Below are 23491 nucleotides of genomic sequence, written 5' to 3'. Positions count from 1 at the left end.
AGCATCTGAAATAAGTGGAAGGAGGAGTGGGTTCTAGTACTTAGATTTCTTTGGTATAATTATTTATTAGCTATGATTATCCATATGCAAAATAATTTTTTTCCTCTACAAAATTATTAAAAAAACAATCATTTTGAAAGAGATTTTTGCTAAATGGGCCATGACAGCTACTCCTTCTGAAGCATTCACCTAAATAGATAATAAAATTTGTAATTTTTTATTAGAAGACTAACTATATCATTTTTAATGCATTGAGCAATGATGTAAAAACCGTACCGTACCGGCAGGTTCAATCGATGAACCGGTCTCCTAATCGATACAGTACAGATGTTGAATCGACCAAGTATCAAAACCGGTGAACCGATCGGTATTTTACTAAACCGGCCGTTTATACATATATATTTTTTTTTGAAAAAAAACTTAAAAACTCATTACAAAATGACTCATCTTTCTAACCCTTCTTCAACACTTCAAGGCACATGCTTCCAAGGCGTATTTAGATTACACCTTTTGGTTTCTAACATTCGTGTGTTGACATTTGTGTAATCTTGAACCAAAAATATAATATTGATATAAGACAACTTTGACTCCATCGTTTAAATGTTAAAACTTTAAATTTATTTGTTTTGTAGAGTGAGTTATGAATTGTGTCATTTATTTATATTTTGCGGTTGTTAAGTGATACTTTTGAATTGATATATGTTTTGTAATTTAGACTTTGAATTTGTTCAAGACTTAAAGTTGTTTGTTTATGTGAATTTTGAGTAGATTATGAATATGAATTATAAATTTGAGTATCTACCTATTTGGAATTTTTTTGTTATAGGTTTATATATATATATATATATATATATATAAATATAAGTAGGTATGTCCGGTTTAACCGATATGCGGTTTAATTACTGAACCACCGGTTAAATCACTATACCAGTACCCTGATCAGTTTGATAACCGGTACGGTTTTAACAACAATGGCAATGAGCACCCTACTTCCAAACAAAATTTGTCTGGGTTCCTAATCAATGTGGTTTTATTTAAATAAAAATACATCTGGGTTCTACTTCCAAACATATGATTGAGACCCAAAAGCGGTTAACCACTTTTTTTAATAAAAAATAAAAAATAAAAAATAAAAAATAAAAATCAAACTAGAAAGCCGATTAAAAGGTAAACTAGATGTATATTTGTGAAAATATGGTTAATTTGATTCATATGTTGGCATCATATTTTATTAATTCTTCTCAATTAGTCACTATTCCAGGATCCTGTATTTGTTGGCTTTTTAACAAGCAAGTTTTATTCCATTAAAAATGCAATGTTATTCTACACATTAATAAAAAGCCTTCAAAAGCAGAGCTGTGGACACAAGATTCATGCTGGTATACAACACTTAGAACACCAAAAGAAAAAATTGATAAAGCTACAAGAAAACACCAGTCTCAGTCTAAGTATTTGGTACTATAAATCACACCAATATAAAATCTTTCAGCCCATGAGATATTAACTCCTGGCTACCATGTTAAAAAACAAACGTGATTACAATTATGAAAATGTTTCAAACCACACATCTAACCTTTTTCGCAACCAGGATCAGACACGTGATAGACAGAAGGCACTGTGGTTCCGTGCGCAAGAACCAAAGCCCCATACCTGGCTTGACTTAGAAGTTCCATCAGTCATATGCTTGTAGTCAGTGGCTAAATCATCTCCAAAAAGGGTTGACATAGCATCAGTTCTGATGGTTTGGTTCGTGCCATTATCAGAATCCTGCTGGAGCCAATCTTCATCAAGTAATATGTCTGGCCAAGTAATATTTAACACGGACATGGTTTGGTTTTCACTGTTTGGGGTCCAAACCTGATCAGCAGACTCTAATTTCACAATGTTACCTGCATGAAATCCAAATAAACTGCAACTTTTCATACAATATGAATACGACGAAACCTAACATGCATTTTAAGAAAAACTGATAGATGGGAAATTTTTTTGATCCAACTACGATAGAAAATAAATGTACTATTTGTGCATGAAGACTGTATTGTTGTATCTGTGCATGAAGACTGTATTGTTGTATCTGTGCATGAAGACTGTGCATACTTTGTGAAGTAAAAGAGAGTTTCATCAAATCTTATTTGGTAAAAAAGATTCATCAATTATTTTGAAACCCAGATTTTAGGAATATATTTGTCACTATATAAAACAATAACCAAAATAATGGAACAGGAAATCTGCACAATAATTAACAGGTTTCCATGTGTGCTAAAGATGCATGTGAATGTGACTATAAATGATTGGGGAAGTATTTTCAATGTCATCCTTCATGTCACACAGGCACACACTGAAAGGCACTAACCATTGAAGGTCTGATCGGGTGGCACTTCATCCAATGAATTTGCATTGGCAATAGCAGGGCACTCATTCAATATTGAAGTTGCACCAAATGGAGATACAGGGTCAGCGTAATCTTCCCATTCTGTCTCGTGCATGTTCAATGTGGAACTGTCCGCTCTGTGATCAAGAATTGCAGTAGATGAGTTTGAAATCTCGTCAGAATTATGTTTCTTGGAACTGCTCATAGTCTTTGCCTGATAAACTAAAGCATCCAGAAGGCCACTATTCTGTGGGGAAGAACAATCTGACTCCATTGCACTAATTGGTGTAGGATACTTAATGAAATCGTCAACAGAATCAAGCAAAGGAGGTGGGGGAGATGTACCCCAGCTACCTAAATCAATTTCTGGATATTGGAGTGAAGGGAGCTCTAGCTTCACGGCCTCAGAAGTTGGCTTAGAAGTAGAGGAATTGCCATTTGAAAGTGAATGGCTGTAACACATTGAGCTGTGTAAGGAGGGGCCATGATCAAGGGGTGATTGCATTCCAAATGATTGTGCAATCTTATCACAGGCATTAACCTGAATATGATCAAATGGATAAAACACATTTCTGCTCATACCACTGGAACCAAGAAACGGCATTGTTGATCCTCGAAGACGCTTATGGTTAGGCGATGTTGATGATGTGAAGTTACAGTACTGAGAAGAATCAAGACCTTTCAGCATATTGTTATAATCAGAAATATCAGGAGGCTCAGGAACATAAGGTGAGATTCCCTGGTTATCCTTCATACTGTCAATTATTGCATCATGTATCTCATAACTGTTCAACATATCATGATGCACTTTATTGCCACCATTAACTCCACAAGTGCTTTGGCTTTGCTGACTCTCTTGGAATGCTTGCAAACACACTTCAGGAGGATAAAGTGGCAAGCCAGCCCGTTGACGCCGCTTGATTCGGGTGTTCCAGTAGTTCTTTATCTCATTATCTGTGCGACCAGGCAACTACAAAAGAAAGCAACCATTATGATGGATAAATAAAATTAGCAATTGGGGGATTGTAGAAGGAACTGATTGGCATAATTACAAAAGTACTAAGATGTTTAACAAGCTAATTTGGGTGAAAGCCATACCTAGAATGTTCTAATTCAAAGTACTAAGACATTTACTTATAAATTATGATCAGTTACTTGAATATTTTAAACCTTTCAAAATTATAAAAATATAATAAATAAGAACAATATCTGAGTTCATTTAAAATTAATTCAATCTCAAAAGAACCAGGTCATTAAAGATTATATATACATGCATCATTATGATCACCAATTCACCATATATACTGATATTGAAATACTTATTAATTATCAACTGAATATGATTTATAATCAATATAATTGTTTTTTCCTTTTTATTGGAAATTCACTATTTAGTCTTTTTTTCATGGTTGAGGAGAACAAGTCCACAGCATCCAGCACAACGTGACATAGGACATTTAGACATGAACAGTTCCCATTACACTTTCTATTCTCTACTGAGAAGAATTATGACCAAATTAATATGCAATATAAGTTATCTCATATCCATCTCAGCGTCCAAGTTAGAAGATAGATTTACAAATCATTTGCAATCACAGAAAACATTAATTAGCGCAAAAATGAATATCTTCCAGGGTATCATAACATAATACTGACTCTGGAACTCTCTAAACCCACACAACAATATCCAGATAAAAACTACCAAGATGACATCAAAATCTTTTAATGCACAAAAATGGACGCAAAAATGTTGCAGCGTCAAATGATGCCTATAAAGAATGAGCGACTTATTCATTACGAATCTAATGAAAGTCAGGAAAACTGTATTCTAACACATTGGTTAGTAAGGACATCTACATTAGCTTATAACTGCCCATTTGCAGATTATTTAATCAACTTCTTATTTTTATTCATATGTCGTTGTATGGCATCAAGAGATACATAAATCTAACTAGCTTGTTTCATAGTTTCTGGGAGAAGTCAAAGATAAAACAGGGTTGCCAAATAAGATTTCTTTGCTACAATATACACAGTAGGCAAAACAATACTAGCATCACTAATGTCAAATAGAATTCATAGGTTACACAAAAACTAAAAAAATAAAATATAACTAAATATGTAAAGCAAAGACAAGTGTAAAATATGCTTACATGAGCTGACATGCGTGCCCACTTGTTTCCCATTTTTGCATGAAGTTCAGTAATTAAGCGCTCCTCTTGTGCAGTAAATGCCCCTTTCTTTAAATTTGGTCTTAGGTGATTGGCCCACCGCAATCGGCAACTTTTTCCGCAACGCAACAGGCCTGCATGCTTCTGAACAGCATTCCAGTTCCCCTCCCCATGCTTCTTGACATAACCAACCAAAATCGCATCTTCAGCAGATGTCCATGGACCTTTCTTCAGAACAACTTTGCTGTCACTTCCTCCATTGCCCTCATCATTCAACTGTGATTCTGTCATATTGTTGGGGAGCATCTCATCTTCAATCTCATTCTTCATCCGTCTCATCTTTTATCATACAGTTTCTGCCAAATATTTTACAAACACAAAGGAAAGCCTTAAAATATACCCAAACAAAAACTATGATAAAACCAAGAAAAGGTCCTAAATTTGCTTAACTGAGCTGCTAAGTTTCATTTTATAATTTTATTTTCCGTATTTCTTTTGCATGTGGGAGGGAGGTCCAGACCACACATCAAGATAATGCAAGCAGAGTGCTATTAAATGATTCAGACAATAAACAAGAAACCAAGATGATAAGTGAAAGTTTCAACTTTCAAGCACTATAATAAAAACAGCAAAGCTTTCTACTTCAGCAAAATCACTGACTGTAATGAATGATGCTCTCTCCTCTGAACCAGGAAAGCATGGATTTTCCAGACCCAAAAAAGAAACAAAGTATAATATTCCATCACAATATCAAATTAATTATGCTTACCTAAACAAGTCTCAAATATATAAAGATTTATCACATGATTATTGTACATGAAAAATAAAGACAAACTTTCCATTCCTAAAAAACCACGATGATGATCAAGAATACCCATATAACATTGAATTCATTTTTCCCACCAACCAAACACTCCAAATCCGGTCACTACAATACAGTACACATTTATTACAATATTTAATAATCTGAGCAAAGAGTAATATTTCAGTGTTCAAGATTTGAAAAAATAGAAAAAATATAATTAGCTATCCCTATCTCAATAGATCTAAATTTTCTACAAAATAAAAGAAACAGCGCCGAAAACAAGAAGAAAAGGCGATGAACACACACTCCAAGACGATACCTGAATAGGACACAACGCTAAAATAAAATAAAAACGACTCGTTTTGCGCGCAGAGGATTAAGCTCAATTAAGCTAGAAACTGAACGAAACAGTGAGAACCGCGTTCCTGAAATTCACAAAAAAATAAAATGTATTAGTACAAAGCAATTACAAGCTGTTCTGAACAAAAACTAGATCAGAACGTTTTGTTCAAGTTTTAACCCTAATTAGGAAACATTAAACATAGAATTTCAGAAAACCCGAATCAGAAGGGGAAAAACAGATTGCAGAATGAGAATTCAGATTCAGCAAAATGAAATTGAATTTTAGAGTTTTTTTGTGTGGAAGATTGAGATTACGATTAACGAACCGAAGTTTCTGGAGAAGGAGAAGAAGGATGCGAAGGAAGAGAGAACAGAACATTGAAGTGAAGAATTCTAGAGAGAGAAAGTAATGATGAAGAGTTTTAGAGAGAGAGAGTATTGAAGAAGGGAGAGAAGTGAAAGTGAAATGATGGAATGGCAAAGGAAGAGAAGAAATAGGGAAAGAGAGAGAAATGTGGGAATGGAAAATGTCACTTCAATGTTTCTTTCACAATATTCATCATCTTATTTAAATTAGATTAAAATAGACAAGTTATATACCACAATAAATGAAGTTAGAGATATATAGTATTAATATTAATTCATATTATTACATTTGTACTTTTCTACACCCTTCAATAATTGAAGTTTGGAAAATATAATTGAGAATAAGCACACACAAAAAAAAGGAGTTATTTAAAAAAAAAATTAGAACGCTAATAAGTGCCTAATTAAAGGATATTCTTTCATGATTGAAATAAGTAGAGTAATCTCATGTGAATTCAAATCAAGTTATATGAATTATTTTTCAGCTTAAAAATGACTTAAACTTCATAAACTTTGGTTGAGTTAACAAACTCAAATTTGTTGCTCATAAACTAGAGTGATTCATTGATAAGATTTTTAATTGATTATATAATCATCAATTAAATTTTAATTTTAATTATTTATATATGGTTTTATGACTTAAATTTCTTGCTCTCATAATTTTTATATGAGAAACATTCCTAATTGATTCACTTCTCATACATATGTCTATATATATTTATATAATAATAAAAAGTGGTTTCAGTGTTAAAAATTGTTATTGTAAAAAATGAAAACAATTAATATCGATCATCAAATCTTATTTAAATTATTAATATTTAAACATAAATGCATATGATTTTTTAAGTGATCATATGATCACTAACTAACTTTTAATCATAATCGTTCATGTATAGTTGCATGACATAAGTTTATTGTTCTTACAATTTTTATCAGAAATATATCTACTCAAATAAAGAGAAATAATACTTTTTTTGTTACAAAAGGAAAATAAACAACAACTAAACCAAAAGATCAGAGCACAAAAAGTGGATCAAACTAGAGTGAGGAAATCTCCAAATACGATGAGTAACCCCTTATGTCGAAGCCTGTCGAGCTAACACATCTGCTACAATGTTGCTATCTCTAGATATATACGTCAGAGAAAGATCTCATTGCCAAGACCAAATCTCCTTAATAGAGATAATAATATCCTTGTACCAATGATTACAAACATTGATGTCATCGTTTATCAGCTTCACCACCTCCAAGCAATCAGTTTCACAAGCAATCCTCTTATACCCCAACTTCCATGCACGTCGGAGACCTTATTGAACTGCCAGCAGCTCAGCAAAGAGGGGACATCCATCATTGCCACTACCAGAAATACCTAATATCCATCTACCCTCGTGATCACGAAGTATACCTCCCCAACACATCTTCATCCCATTTGGTAACCAACTACCATTTGTGTTAAATTTCACTCTCCCAATCTCTAGACTTGACCAAATTGAGATGCTAGCTGTAGGGCACCCCCATCGAATAAATTCATGCACTGCTCCCAAGATCTATCTTAGGACATAAGTAATGTGTCAGTGATTCTCCTCAAAGACAACATTATTTTGCCATTTCCAAATCCACCACATAATGGCTACTGAAAGAACATTATTTTTCTATTAGAGAAGGGACAAGAACCAAACATGGAAGGGATTGGACGAACGAATGTCTGGGAGTAAACTTGCAAAGTGCTCCCACATGAACATTGGAGTAAGACAAGTTCGAAAAAGATGATCCAAATCCTCAATTAGGGCATTACAATGACAGCAGGACGAGGCTACATTCAAATGACAGTGTTTCCGATGCACATTTGTGGGAAGAACTTCATAACCAATTAGCCAAAGAAAGAACCTTACCTTCTCAGGTGCACAACTCTTCCAAATCAATCGTCATTTCCTTGAAGCTATGAAGTCACTATTAACCAACAAGTCATAAGTGGAGGCCACAGAATAGTTACCATCAAGTTTTCCTCTCCACCGAATTTTGTCTTCTCCTCGCGGATGTAGTGGCATCACCATCTTGCGAATTTCCTCTTGAATAGTCATGGGGAGCATAGTATACATTCTCGTGAGATCCCATCTCCCTCCATCCCACAGACCAGCCATATGCATTCTCGTGTCTGATATATGAACATATGGAACTCTAGTACACAACTTGCCCATGCCCAACCAATCATCATACCACAAGAAGGATTGCTCGTCTCCTAAAAAAGTACCATACCCTTCCATGGTTTCCTCTTTATCCTTCACAATACCCCTCCAAATGTAAGAACGCCCACAACTTCTCCCTCTCATAAAGCATGCTATGTACCATCTTCCCTAACATAGCTTGATTATTGTATCGGGCACTCCTAAGACCAAGCCCCCCTTAATTCTTTGGCAAAGCAATCTCCTTCCAAGCCACTAAATTTCAACTTCGAGTTTGGCCTCCCTTCACCCAAATACAATTCTGGATCATTTTGTCAATGTGCTCAAAAGTAGACTCAGGGAGCCAAAGAGCCCGCATTGCATATATAGGCATAGAAGATAAAACCGACTTTACAAGGCAAATATTCCTAGCTTGATTTAAAAGCTTAGTCTTCCAAAAGGCTAACCTGAAGTTAATTTTATCAATAATAGGGGCAAAATCAGCCCTGGTAACTCTTCGTTTAAGTAAGGGAAGACCAATGTACTTACCAAAATTGCTAGCTCTTTGGATCCTTGAAATAACAGATAACTCCTCTTGCTTTCTCCTATCAATATTCTTTGAACATAACATTCTTGACTTGTCTATATTTACTTTCAACCTAGATGCTAGACAAAAATCTTGAAGAGCGTTAGAAATTAGCCTCATATGGTCCTCAGTAGCATGGCAAAAAAGTAAATCATCATAAACAAATAAAAGATGCGAGATACCAATTCCTTCCTTCGTGATACGAACATGCTTCCATCTCTCCTCCCAAACAAGAGTCTGGATTTGGATAGCAAGTCGTTCCATACAAATAACAAAGAGATATGGGGATAGCGGGTCACCCTACTGGAGACCCCACTGAGAAGTGAGTGAAGGTAACTGAGTCTCATTCCAAAGAATTGAGATGCTTGAAGCTTGAACACTCCACATAATAAGCTCCACAATAATAGGAGGAAACCCAAAGTTACTCGAAGAAACTCCCAACTTACTCTATCATAAGCTTTCTCCAAATCAATCTTGAAAGCCACTATACCACCTTTCCTCTTATGAGTATGGATCGTATGCATTACTTCCTGCGCCAGGATGATATTATCTTTAGTGCCACGATCCGGGATGAAGCTGCCTTGAAGAGGACCTGCAAGGTCAATAAGTAAAAGTCTGGACCTATTAACCAAGACTTTGGTGATAACATTATAAGCCACATTGCAAAGGCTAATGGGTCTTAAATCCTTGAAATGGACAGGGTTTTCCACCTTGGGAATTAACGCCAATAAAGTTTCCAAAAGATTCGAGTCTGCCTTACCATCAACAAAGGCTTTCGCAACCATGTGATGCAGATCTTCACCAAGGATATGCCAATATTGCTTAAAAAAAAGTTTTGAAACCCATATGGACCAGGAGCTTTGAAAGAGTGCATTCCCATGACCGCTCTTTTCACTTCCTCCAAGGAGACTGGAAGAATTAATTTCTCCCTATCCATACTAGGAACAATGGGGGTTCTAGTATCCATAATATAATTCCTCTGAGCCTGAACATCTAGAGACAAGAGATTCGATAAAAAATCATAGGTCTGCTCCTTGAGACGTGTCAAATCAGTACACCAATCTCCATTATTAATAAACATCCCATGGAACTTATTTCTTTTCCTCCTCACCACTATCTGAGTATGAAAGAACTTTGTATTTCTATTGTCAAGCTTCACCTAATTTTCTCGAGATTTCTGATACCAGAGGAGCTCTTCTTGGTGAAGAATATCATCATACTTTTTCTGAAGGTCCCGTTCTATGCGCACCATAGAGTCTCTAGAAAATCTCTCCAGATCCTGTTGAACCCTAGACAACCTTCTCTCCACTCTCTTCTTCCTTTTAAAAATACTTCCAAAGACATATTTGTTAAAAGTTTCTGAAGCCTTCTGCATATTTTTAAGCTTACCCACTAGGGAAGGAGAATTCTTACCCCATGTTTCACAAACTAAAGATTCAAATGAGTAGTGAGTAGCCAATGCAGCCTAAAAATGAAAGGGTATGTTACCTCTATCCCGATGATTAACATGACAACACACTAGAAGATGAGAATGATCTGAGTAAGTGCAGGTTAAGTGCTCAACATAAGCTTCCTGGAAGCGAAGTTTCAATGCAATATCCCCCAAGCCTCTATCCAATCTATTAGCCAAAACACGTTTGCCATTAGTTTTCCTCTCCCACATGAAACTAGTTCCAGTTGCCCCCAAGTCAATAAACCCACAATCATCGATCATATCCAACGTTTTCATCGCACAGTTAGAACAAAAGTTACCACTCCAAACCTTGGAAGGGTTGCAGATTTCAATGTATGAAAAATTAATTTGATATATATGATATATATGATATTCATATATTAATATGAACATAATTAGAAATATTTTAAAATATGTATATGTATTTATAAACTTAATTATTATGTATATGTTTATAAATATGATTATATATTCATTACATATAAATTTAAAATTTCTCTAGTATATGTTTATAATATATATATATATATATTATATAATTGAGTCAATTTATAAATTTAATAAGTTGAACTATATTTGACTTATGTTTGATTCTTTTATTTGACGATCTCAATTTTGAACTCGAGTTTAACTCGTTTGTTATATGAACCAAATTTATTGAACTAAAATATGAATCGAGTTTCAAATAAATGAGGAATTAGTTAATCCAATATTATTTAAAGAAGATAAAAATAAAATTTTGTTGTGAATGATATTTTCAACAGGTGATGTACTATGAGATAATCTTATTAGAGAAATCAAATGAAAACTATGAAATAATTCTATCTCAACTTACTTATGTAATTGATCTTGAGAAAATAAAGTTTAATTTTAATTAAAAAAAATACAAATATAAAGCCTTGTTCCAGGTGATGTGACTTCACAGGTCTTGGTTTTGAATAACTATTTTTAAAACAAAACATGTTTCGTAATGAAAAGGCTAAATTGATTTTTCACCAATTATCAAAACACTTTTACCTCAAAATTTCAAAACATGAAAATATGAAGTCTTTTGTTTGTAGTATTAGGTTTCGAAAATATAACACCCTTTGAACACCACTACTACTCATCACATTCATCACTACCACTATATCACATTTAATTTCCTAATAGGGAACACAATAGAAAGTGTTCGAGATAAATATAAATAAATATAAATAAATATAAGAAATAATAGTGATAAAATTTAAATATTTAAAATTAGTCTAATAATATTACATTTTTTCCATTTAATTTTTATCTTTATATATTGATATAAATGCTTAACATATAGTCTTAAAAAATATTTTATTCATACTTATAATAGTATATATTTTAATTTTATATATGATATGTAATAATATTTAATTATAAGTTTATAATCATATAATTTTTTATTTTTGCATTTAAAATATAAAACAAGTAAACAACAACAATTTCTTATTAGAAATAACAAAAAATGATATAAAAAGTGTTGGAGAATATGTGGTGTGAAAAATGTGGGTGGCATGCCCATGCACATGACTTGTGTGGGTGTACTTGTTTTATTCAATTCAACCATTATGGTCACCATGCAAATTGCACTTGAAGACTTGAACTTCATAAGTCTATAGTGGATTTCCTATGGATATTTATTTTTGTAAATAAGGACCAAGTGGGGGTAAAATCCTTCATTCTGCAATGAAGAAAAACACTAACAGCATCCACAAAAAAACATATTCATTCTTATTTGGTTCACACACATTATTTTATAATTTATTATAAATTCCCATGAAATAAGAACATGTACTTTTTTCTCACAATGACAAATATCATTTTTATTCTTATTTGGGTCTACAACATCTATCTTTTTCCCACAAAATCTACCTCTTTCATCCATTTCCTCAAGTTAAGAACAACCAAAAGTTATTCTTATTTAAGAACAAAAGTGAGAAAATAAGAAGCATGTTTACTTTATTTTTAGTTTAATTATTAAACACAGAACATAAATACACATAGGACATATACAGATTTCAAATGAAAGCAGCATTAGTGACAATGTGAACATGAAGTGAGTTTAAAATAAAAATTATTTTCTTCTTATATAAATATAGAGGATAAAAGAGACAAAAAAATAACTCTCATGTACTGAATGCATGATGTTGCAGGAAAATTAGTACAGCAATAGTGAAGAGAAATGTAAATTTAAGGGCATAAATATTATAAAGGGAAATACATAGAGTACAAATGAAAACATTATAGGTGATCGTGACAAAGTGAACATGAAGTGGGTTGATATGGTTTTTTTTTAAAATAAAAAATATTTCATTCTCAGAAATGTAAAGAATAAGAGATACAAAAAATGTTTGTCATACACATAGTGTAAATGTAACTGCATGTAGTACAAGTGAAAGCATTATATGTTATAAAATGAACATGTAGTGGGCTAAAAGGGTTGTTGTATAAAATAAAAAATATTTTATTCTCAGAAATGTATTGGATAAAGGAGACAAAAAATACCTCCAAGCAACGAGTGCATGTTGTTATAGGAAAAAAATGGTATAACAATAATGAGTGGAAATTAAAAGGTGGCATAAGTATTATAAGGGAAATACACATATTACATACACAAAGTACAAATAATAGAAGTACAATAGGTGACAATAAACATGCAGTGGGTTGAAAGGGTTATTTTCTAAAATAAAAATATTTTATTATCTGAAATATAAATGATAAGAGAGACAAAAAAAATACATGGCATACACTCTTGATAATAGTGAAAGTCATGAGAAGAGAGAAAAGCTTTTGGAGAAAATGAATGTAGTATTATTTCTTATGATGGACAGATGATACAAAGACACCTTATATACAAAGTTACTAAAAGAGGAAAAACTAATTAACTGAATAACAAAAATAACAACCTAGAGACTATAAAGGGAAATGGGTCGTTCATGCCCAATAAGGCAAAAGAAATAAACTAAGCCTAGAGAAAAGAAGAGAAACAGAATCAGAGAAGGAAGAAGAAGAAGAGCATAATGATGAAGCTGGATGAAGACATGAATGAGAGGTTTAGTAGTTTAACATCCCCTCAAGTAGGACAATGGACATCCATAAATCCTTACTTGGAAAGGAAGCCCCGAAAAGAGGTAGAGTGCATAGGCTTAGTGAACACATCTGCTAGTTGTTGTGATGAAAAAATGGGAAGCAAGTGAATGAGGCCCTTCTTGATCTTTTCATGAACCATATGACAATCGATTTCGATGTGTTTGGTGTGTTTGTGGAAGACTGGATTATGAGCAATGTATATGGTAGATCTATTATCATAGTAGACATTAATTGGAATTGTGAGAGGAAGATGTAAGTCATTGAACAAGTATTGGAGCCACTGGATTTCACACACAAGGCTGCCAAGTGCTATATACTTAGCTTTTGAGGAGGATCAACTCACTGTATTTTGTTTCTTCGTTTTCCATGAGATTAGAGAGTTGCTAAAGAAGACACAAAACCCTGTGATTGACTTTCGAGTATCTAAGCAGCAGGCCCAGCTAGAATCTACAAATCTAGTGAGCTTCATTATGGATTTAGTTGGGAAAAACAAGCCTTGTGCAAGTGAGGACTTGAGATAGTTGAGGACTCGAATGACTGCCTTGTAATGAGAATCCATATGATTGGACATGAAGAGGCTCAATTGTTGTACTACATAGGAGACATCTGATCTGGAGATGGTTAAGTATTTTAATCTTCCAACTAGTCGTCTATAGCATGATGGATCAGGAAAGAGAGTGCCTTGATCAACTTGGAGTTTTTTGGATGGGTCAAAAGGGGTCTTGGCAGGTCTTGACCCAAGGCAACCTGCTTCTTCTAGCAAGGAAAAAGTGTATTTTCTCTAATTCATGTGAATGCCCTCTTTACTTCTAGAAATTTCAAGGCCTAAGAAATATCGAAGATGGCCCAGGTCCTTTATCTGAAAAGATTTGTCAAGAACAAATTTGACAACTTGAATTTGTGTGTGATCATTACCTATGAGTATGAGATCATCTAAATATACAAGGATAGTTGTGAAGGATGTGGAAGTTCCTTTTGTGAACAAAGCTCGGCCTGCTTCTAAATGTAGGAATCTCAAAGATAAGAGCTTGTTGGATAATGTGGTGTGCCATTCTTTGCTTGCCTGTTTGAGGCCATATAGTGACTTGTGCAGCTTGCATACCAGATTTGGTTTGGGAAGAGATAGACCAAGATGAGGTAACATGTAGACTTCTACATGTAGATCTCCATGTAAAAAGGCATTATTGATGTCCAATTACTCTATAAACCAAGCTTTTGTAGAGGCTAGTGCAAGAACAACTCTGACATTTGTTATTTTAACAACATGGGAGAATGTGTCAAAAAATCAATTCCCTCCATTTGTATGTAGCCTTTGGCCACAAGCCTTTCTTTGTACCTTTCAAGAGATCCATCAACATGGAATTTGGTTTTGTAAACCCATTTACAACCTATTGGATGCTTGTCTTCAGGAAGATTAGTGAGGGACCAAGTATCATTAAAGGCCAGGGCTTGAAGTTCTTTATTTATTGCATCTTGCCAACAAAGGATCTTAGAAGTATGAGCATATGACTAAGGTTCTTTGTTTGAAGTGATGGAAAGACAAAAGTTTTTGTATGTAGTAGAACAATTCCTGTAAGAAATAATAGAAGATAAAAGGTGAGAAGTACTTGAAGATGAATTAGTTTGGCCTTGAGATGATATGGCAAGGTCACAGTGGTAGTCCTGAAGGTGAGAGGATGGTCTTCTATTTCTAAGGGATTGTCTGATTGTAAGGGGAGTAGTGATGGCAGGGGTGGTCTCAAGTGTGGGAGCAATGGAAATTAGAAGGTTATTGTCTAGTGTTAGAGGTGTATATGATGGTAAGGGTGTAGATGAGGGATTAGAGGTGTGATGTGTAACAAGATAGGGGTCTAATTTGAAGAGGGGAAAAGTATCCTCATAGAAGAGAACATCTTTAGAGAGGAATATGTCATGAGAGGCTAAGTCATATAATATGTAACCTTTTGTGCCTTCCTTATAACCAAGAAAGGCAGATTTCCTAGATCTAGCATCAAACTTGGCTATATGGGCACTACTAGTGTTGGCAAAGGTTAAACAACCAAAAATAATTTAGATGGAATATAGAAGGTAATTCAGAGAATAAGCATTGAAAAGGGCTTCTATTTTTTAGGATGGGACTTGGCAACCTATTTATGAGATGAGTAGCATGTTGGATAGCAAAATTCCATAACTTGGGAGGAAGGTGAGATTGGAAAAACAAGGTTCTAGCCACATTTAAAATATGTTGGTGTTTCCTTTCAACAATACCATTTTATTGAGGGGTTTCCACACAAGTTCTGTGATGGATGATTCCCTTTGAGGAAAGGAAATCATGCATTAAGAATTCAATGTCATTATCAGTTCTTAAGAACTTTAGCTTGGTGTGGAAATGAGTTTCAATGTATGCAATGAAATTAATGAGATGAGATCTGGTTTCAGCCTTATTTTTCATAAAAATTACCCAAGTTTTAAAGTCAGAAAATATTTGTGTCTAAACATTGATGGGTAGCATATGGTCTCTGTTGCGCCCTGATTTTCAGCTACGCGACCTCTTAGAGTCACTACTACATTTTATGGTTAAAAATGTAGAAAAATATTTGAAGTCCAATAACATTTGGCTCTTGGATTGTGATATCTAGGTTTGAGAGTCAATTACAGATTGAGGAAGGTATTAGCACCTCGTCCTCCCGTAATTAAACAACATCTTTGCCAATTGCATGATTTATATACCCATAGTTTATTTGAAATTAAATTGTATAAAAAAAATAGTTATTTTTTATTTTTATGTCTCACAAGATTAAACCTTAGTCCTACATATCCATAAATGCTTTAGAGAATCAAGATTACGTAGTTCTAAATTTTAAAATGATTTGTTGGTAAAAATAATTATCTCCTTAAAAATGGTGAAGGAGCAGAAACTAATGTCTGCACCGCATTCCATCTCAAAGATGAAGAAGGAATGATTGCTTGTACTACAAGCAATACGGATTTGCACCAAGCTTCTCAAACTATGAGTCACCTTTGTTTACATTGATGTATAGGTTATTTAAAATAGAAGCTATAGTTATTGTTAGTTGAATGTTGATTAAAATAGAAAGGGGTAGTTTTGTACTTTCATATTGCCTAGTTAGTTATTTAACTAACTTTCTATATATAGTAGCTTCACTTGTATTGTTTTAATCAAGTTGAATGAGAATCATTTTTTCTCCAATTATATCTCTCTTTTCTTCTTGCTTTTGCTTTGACATTTGTCATTCTTCTTCTTCTCACAAAGCTTCAAAAGTAACCATGGTGATTTGTAGAGTTCACATGGTATCAGAGTTTCTTCATTGAAGAGGCTCTGGTACTTTCCGCTGTATTTCATTTCGGTCTGTGCGATTTGATTCAACTCTTCTTCGATTCTTGTTGATTTGAGTTTCTGATTTTTAACCTAATTGAAGATATGGAAAATCGATCATTTCATGCGATCAATCCTATTCAAGATCCTTCCTCTCCCTTTTATATGCCTCCAAATGAAAATCCTAGAGCAATTCTGGTTTCTTCTCTTTTGAATGGGGAGAATTATCACTTGTGGTCTCGTGCCATGAGCACAACTTTGAAATCGAAGCACAATTTGCATTTCATTGACGACACTATTCTGAAACCTTCAATTGATGATCCTTCCTTCTCAATGTGGGATAGGTGCAACACTCTTGTCATTTCATGGTTGACATAGTCGATTGAATCTTCCATTGCTTAAAGTGTTTTGTGGATGGAAACTGCTCTTGAAATATGGCAGGATCTTCAAGAAAGGTATTATCAGGGAGATATCTTTCGTATTTCTGAGTTGTTCATTGAGATTTATACTTATAAGCAAGGAAATTTGTCAATTGGTTCATATTTCACTCACATGAAAGGCCTGTGGCAAGAATTAGATAATTTCAAGTCTATTCCTGCATGTTATTGTGTTCACAAATGTGAGTGTAGCATAAGTCCTATTGTCAAGAGATATAGAGAGCATGATTATATTATATGCTTTCTAAAAGGCTTGAATGACCAATATGAGGTAGTAAGGTTGCAGATAATGTTGATGGAACCACTGCCTAATATCAACAAGCTATTTTCTCTACTAGTCTAGTAAGAGAGACATCTCAACATGCACATAATTGAACCTAAAATTTTGAATAACACATCTGAATATAGCTATGGCTCAAACAACTCTGATAAAAACAACAATTACAATGGTAATAGAGGAAGGAATAGAGAAATGAATCAGTCAGGGAGAACTAGCTATGGTGGTAAATCCAAAGGTGGAAACAATGCAGGTAGGTTCTCAAGAGCAAGAATCAATATGATATGTTCATATTGTCATAGAACAGTACATACTATTGATCATTGTTATAAAAAACATGGATTTTCACCTGGTTTCCAAAGGAATAATATTGTTAACAATTTCACAGTAGCAACTACTTTGGTTGATAATATTGTTGATGGAAGTAAGCAAAAGGAGGACTCTATTCCTAGGATAATGCACCTATGATGCAACTTACTCCTGAACAACATAGAGCATTAATGAATATCCTCCAGCAATCAGGTTCATAACACAATGTCAATCAGTTGAGTAATAACTCAAATTCCTCTCATTGTCGAGGTAACACTTATGTTTTGTCTGTCTCAATTGAGTCAAAAATCAACTCCTGGATCCTAGATATAGGAGCTACTGATCATGTGTGTTATGCCATGTCTAGTTTCCATACTCATAAACACATCAATCATGTAGTTGTCACTCTGCCTAATGGAAATCATGTGTCAACTATCATGTCTAGCACTGTTATGTTCTCTCCTAATCTTTTCCTTATTAATGTGTTGTATATACCATCATTCCACTACAATCTTGTCTCTGTCTCAAAGTTAACCAAAACTATTGCTTGTAAACTAACTTTTCTGGATAACATTTGTCATATCCAGACACTTCATTCATTGAAGATGATTGGTACAACTAAACTTCAAGTTGGACTCTATGCAATGAACATATGTCCCTTATCTCTCCACAAGTCAGCTATACGTAGTCATAGGAAAAGTAGTGTTAACTCTTTTACCAACTATGATTGTAATCTTTGGCACAATAGATTGGGTCATTTGTCTCATCAAAAACTTCTTGTATTACAAAAGGATTTTCCTTTCATCAAATGTAATAAAAGTGTTGACCCTTGTGATGTATGTCATTTATCCAAGAAAAAAAGGCTTCCTTATTATGATAGCTTAACCAAATCTGATTCTATTTTTTATTTGATTCATATGGATATTTGGGGTCCAATATCAACACCTAGTGTCTTTGGACATAGGTATTTCCTTACAATTGTGGATGACAAATCTAGATTTACTTGGGTATATTTATTAAAACTCAATTCAGAAGTTCCTAGTCTTGTTCAAGCTTTTGTCAAACTTGTCCATACACAATTTGCATCCACAATAAAATCCATTCGTACAGATAATGGTAGAGATTTTGGTTGCAAAATTTCTATGTTTCACAAGGAATTTTGCATCAACCCAATTGTGTTGAAACACCCCAACAAAATGGTGTGGTTGAGAGAAAACACCAACATATCTTAGGGGTTGCTAGAGCTCTTATTTTTCAGTCAAACATACCTTATTGTTTCTGGAATTTTGATGTTTCTCATGCTATATATCTCATCAACAGACTCCCTACACCCCTTCTTTCTCATCACTGTCCTTATGAAATTCTTCATAATTGTAAACCTGACTTGTCTTACCTCAAGGTCTTTGGTTGTTTAAGCTATGCATCCACTATAACCTCTCATAGAACAAAATTGGATCATAAGTCTAGACAGTGTGTCTTTTTGGGTTACAAACATGGGGTAAAAGGATTCATCTTACTCGATTTTAAGTCTCATGAGATCTTCTTGTCCAGAAAAGTCATCTTTTATGAACATCTTTTCCCTTTCCTCAATACTACTTCTAACACCTCTATATCTTCTGTCATACAACCTTAGTTTCATCACAATACTATAGATGATCCTTTTCCAGATAATTCATTCTTTTCTCCTCAAAATTTCGAGTCTCCTATACACAATCCCGAGTCTGCTATACACAATTTTGTGTCTTCCATACACATTCCTAAGTCTCCTAGTGTCAATCCTATTCCTCCATAGATAACCACTTCTGAGTCTAAAAATGATTATGAACCGTCCAATATCATACATGCTAGACAGTCTGCAAGAATTAGACACAAACCCAAATATCTAGCAGATTATCATTGTTCCATAATGTCTACTAAAGTTCCCATCTCTACTTCCTCTGAGGTCAAATATCCATTGTCTCATGTCATATGACAAAATGTCTCCTAGTCACAAGCATTTCTGTTTGGCCATTTCTTATATTGGTGAGCCAATGAGTTATACTGTTGTTATTAAACAAGATTGCTGGAAGGAAGACATTCATAAGGAACTCACTGCTCTTAATGCTAATGGAACTTGGACTCTCACTACTCTTCCATATGATAAAAGAGCTATTGGATGCAAGTGGGTTTTCAAAGTCAAGCATAAGGCTGATGGATCAGTGGAGAGGTGTAAGGCCAAGTTGATGGCCAAAGGCTTCACACAAACTGAAGGAATTGACTATTTTGACACCTTCAGTCTAGTTGTGAAAATGACAACAATTAGAGTGATTTTGTCTCTTGTTGCTGCTCATCATTGGCATCTTCACCAATTAGATGTCAACATAACATTTTTACATGGAGATTTGAATGAGGTTGTATACATGAAGGTCCCTCCTGGGTTGCACACTGATGAACCAGGTCTTGTATGCAAATTGGAAAAGTCCTTGTATGCTTTAAAACAAGCCAGCAGACAGCGACATACCAAACTTACAAGTGTTCTTGTTGCTTCTGGTTATTCAAGGTCCAATTCAGATCATTCTTTGTACATCAACATCAAATCATCCAGCTTCATTGCAATTCTTGTATATGTGGATGATTTGGTCCTCACTGGTAATGATCTTGTTGAAATCAACCAGATGAAGTCTCTTTTGGATTATGAATTCAGTATCAAAGACCTTGGCCCACTCAAATACTTCCTTGGTATGGAGATTGCTAGATCTTCAGCAGACATCCTTCTTTACCAAAGAAAGTATGTTTTGGATCTTCTTCAAGATTGTGGCTTACTTGTTGCTAAGCCTTCCTCGACTCTAATGGAATATAGTGGCAAATATATTCATTCTAGTTCTGGTGTTCCACTCCCTGATGTGACTTTATACAAAAGGTTGATGGGTAAGTTGTTGTACTTACTCATACAAGACTTGACCTCAGTTTTTTTGTTGGGCATCTGAGTCAGTTCCTTGATAAACCAATCAATCATCACTATTCTGCAGCACTTCGAATTCTTAAATACTTAAAAGGATCAATAGGTAATGGTATCTTCTTTTCTATTACCAACAACATGCAACTGAAAGGGTATTCAGATTCAGATTGTGTTGCTTGTCTTGATACTAGAAGGTCAATTTCTGGCTATTGCTTCTTCCTAGGTCAATCTCTTATTTCATGGAAAAGTAAGAAACAAAAATTAGTTTCTAGATCTTCTGCTGAAGCATAATATGGAGCCCTGGCTTTGGCTTCATGTGAGGCTCAATGGCTAGTTAGTTTACTAGCTGATCTTGGCTTATCTCACCCCCAATCTGTTCAACTATATTGTGACAATCAATCAGCAATCCATATTGCTGCAAATCTTGTTTATCATCAGAGAACCAAACACATTGAGGTGGATTGTCATTCTATAAGGTAAAGAGTTCAATCCAAGCTCATTCATTTGCTCTTTGTTTCATCTTCCTCTCAAATTATAGACATCTTTAACAAGCCTTTGTCTCCTTCACTGTTTCAGAGGCTTTCTCTCAAGCTAGGTGATAAGTGCAAAAAGTATACACTTTTCACCATCATTTTATGGCACTTATCCTATGCAAATTGTAGAAAACCAACTTAAATTATCACTTTTTAGATAAGATATCACAATCTTGTATCTTTTGTGTTTTAATTTCTTTTTAATGTGTTTTGTAGGATTTAGAAAGAAAAAGAAAAGAGAAAAAAGACTCATAGTCCAAGAAGAAAAAGAAGTCAAATTCAAGGTGCTCAAGCAGACAGCTTAGCATGGACCAAGCCACGCTGAGTTGACCTGGACACCAACCTAGCTCAGTCAAACCAACCTGGCACATACCAAGTTGCTCAAGCAGGCAGCTGAGCGGACCTGCTTGATCGCTCAGCCTAGCACCAGACAAAGCTTGACACGGTTAGAACATAAGCTTGACACGGTCAGACACAAGCCTGTGACACGCCCAAGCTGCTCAAGCAGGCAGCTCAACGGTGCCACATGTGTTCTCAGCGATGAACCAGACACCTGACCAGGTCAGCAAGCATCAAGCCACGTCTCAGTCAGCACGGTCAAAGCTGCTCAAGCAGGTAGCTTAGCGGTGCCACATGTGTGCTCAACGGTGTGCACCCAGAATTAACTTAGCCATCAAGAAACCATGAAGTCATGCATGACCTCACTTCAAGTAGCCCACAAAGGCTTTTCAGGAGTAGCTCACCATAGCTGGTCCCATAGCTCACAACTAGCTTTGGTGAGTCAAACTTAAGGAGGTGACAAAACTACTTGACTAAGTGACCAAACCCATGCTGAAGGGTTTGGTCAGCTGCTGAGCAGTGCAAACAAGCAGCTCAGTGGTGCCAGGGAAATTCTATAAATAGGAACACATTTCCTTCATTCAAAGAGGTCTTAATCTTCCCAAAACTTCTTCCTTGAAAAACAGAACTCTATTCTTGTCTTTTGTTTCTTTGAAGGCTCGGTTCATAGAAGCTTTTTATAAGTACGTGTTTTGGTTTTTAGTTTATAATTCAAGATGAGAAGGCAAATGAGATGCAAAAATCCATTTTGTAATCTCATTTGGAACCTAAAGCATCCAATCCTTGGATGGATGGCTCATGCTCCTAACAATTTCATTTGAAAGTTGATTATGTATTTCTTCTTATTCTTTTATTCTAAATTTGAAATTTAATCATTCAAGTTGGTGCTTTGGTTAATTTTATTTGCTTGAGAAGTCATTAATGCTCTTTTTAGATTGATTACCTAAAAACCGATTTCAAGTCAAAATTACTTGTCTCAAACACTTAACAAATAAACTAAGAAGCAGTTATACTATTTAGTTTATTTGCCAAGTTAAGCATGCTTTTCTTAAGATCTTATATTTATTACTACTTCAATATTAGAGTATCCAAAATTAGGGTGTGACAACCTAGTCTCTTTGTGGATGTAATATTGTTTAGTAATAAATATAAATGATCATCATTATACCATGTTAGGACATACACTAAAAAGAGGATTTCAGACCTTGGTGTTTGGAGTTAATCAAAGTAAAACATAAGAACTTGTCTAAGTAGTTCAAATACATAAGAAGTTGAGAAATATTTTCATCATTCAAAATGATCTTGTCTCCTCAAGAATTTGTTAATACTTAGTTTATATTTCTTGTTAAATGTTTATATCAAAATCAAATCAAAACCAAAATATGTTTACTTATTATTTGGGCATTGACATATTCATATGATTCATTCTATTAGGCAATTCCTTGTGGTTCGACATAACCCTACACAATACTACAACTGAATCTTGAAAGAGGTGTAAATTTTAAAATAGTAAAGTGTTATCAATAAATTTATTTGTTGAAACACCTTTTAATATACAAAAGTGATGAACTAACTTGCTAACTTTTATTTATTGTTATTTACATTCCGCAATTTATTTATTCTTTAATATCAACTTTTCTTAAGGAAGAAGTTTGGTTTGTTAATAAAAGGAANGTGCATTGACATATTCATATGATTCATTCTATTAGGCAATTCATTGTGGTTCGATATAACCCTATACTATACTACAATTGAATCTTGAAAGATCTGTAAATTGTAAAATAGTAAAGTGTTATTAATAAATTTATTCATTGAAATACCTTTTAATATACAAAAGTGATGAAGCTAACTAACCAACTTTTATTTATTGTTATTTACATTCCACAATTTATTTATTCTTTAATACCAACCTTCCTTAAGGAAGAAGTTTGGTTTGTTAATAAAAGGAACCCGAAAGGGAGTAAGTAAATAAAGGTCACTTAACTTT

At 34.3% G+C, this 23491-nt stretch overlaps 1 protein-coding gene across 2 annotated transcripts; it reads right to left on the bottom strand.

Annotated features, from left to right (window-relative positions):
- Positions 1-1308: 1308 nt before the first annotated feature.
- LOC109341324 (transcription factor GAMYB-like) lies at positions 1309-6079 on the bottom strand. 2 transcript variants are annotated; one of them, XM_019579216.1, is made up of 5 exons: positions 6013-6079; positions 5664-5769; positions 4522-4895; positions 2354-3341; positions 1309-1889 (listed from the first exon to the last, which is right to left on the bottom strand). In XM_019579216.1, the coding sequence occupies exons 3-5, from the start codon at positions 4876-4878 to the stop codon at positions 1591-1593; spliced, it is 1644 nt and encodes a 547-aa protein (XP_019434761.1). In that variant the 5' UTR covers positions 4879-4895; positions 5664-5769; positions 6013-6079; the 3' UTR covers positions 1309-1590. The 2 variants fall into 2 exon arrangements, with proteins under 2 accessions (XP_019434761.1, XP_019434763.1); XM_019579218.1 differs by lacking the exons at positions 5664-5769; positions 6013-6079 and having other exon boundaries at positions 4522-5101.
- Between the last annotated feature and the right edge of the window lie 17412 nt (positions 6080-23491).

Source organism: Lupinus angustifolius, unplaced genomic scaffold, assembly GCF_001865875.1.
Source record: "Lupinus angustifolius cultivar Tanjil unplaced genomic scaffold, LupAngTanjil_v1.0 Scaffold_428, whole genome shotgun sequence".
Lineage (NCBI taxonomy): Eukaryota > Viridiplantae > Streptophyta > Magnoliopsida > Fabales > Fabaceae > Lupinus > Lupinus angustifolius.
The sequence above is the reverse complement of the archived record's forward strand: the minus strand, read 5'-3'. Positions and strand labels throughout refer to the sequence as shown.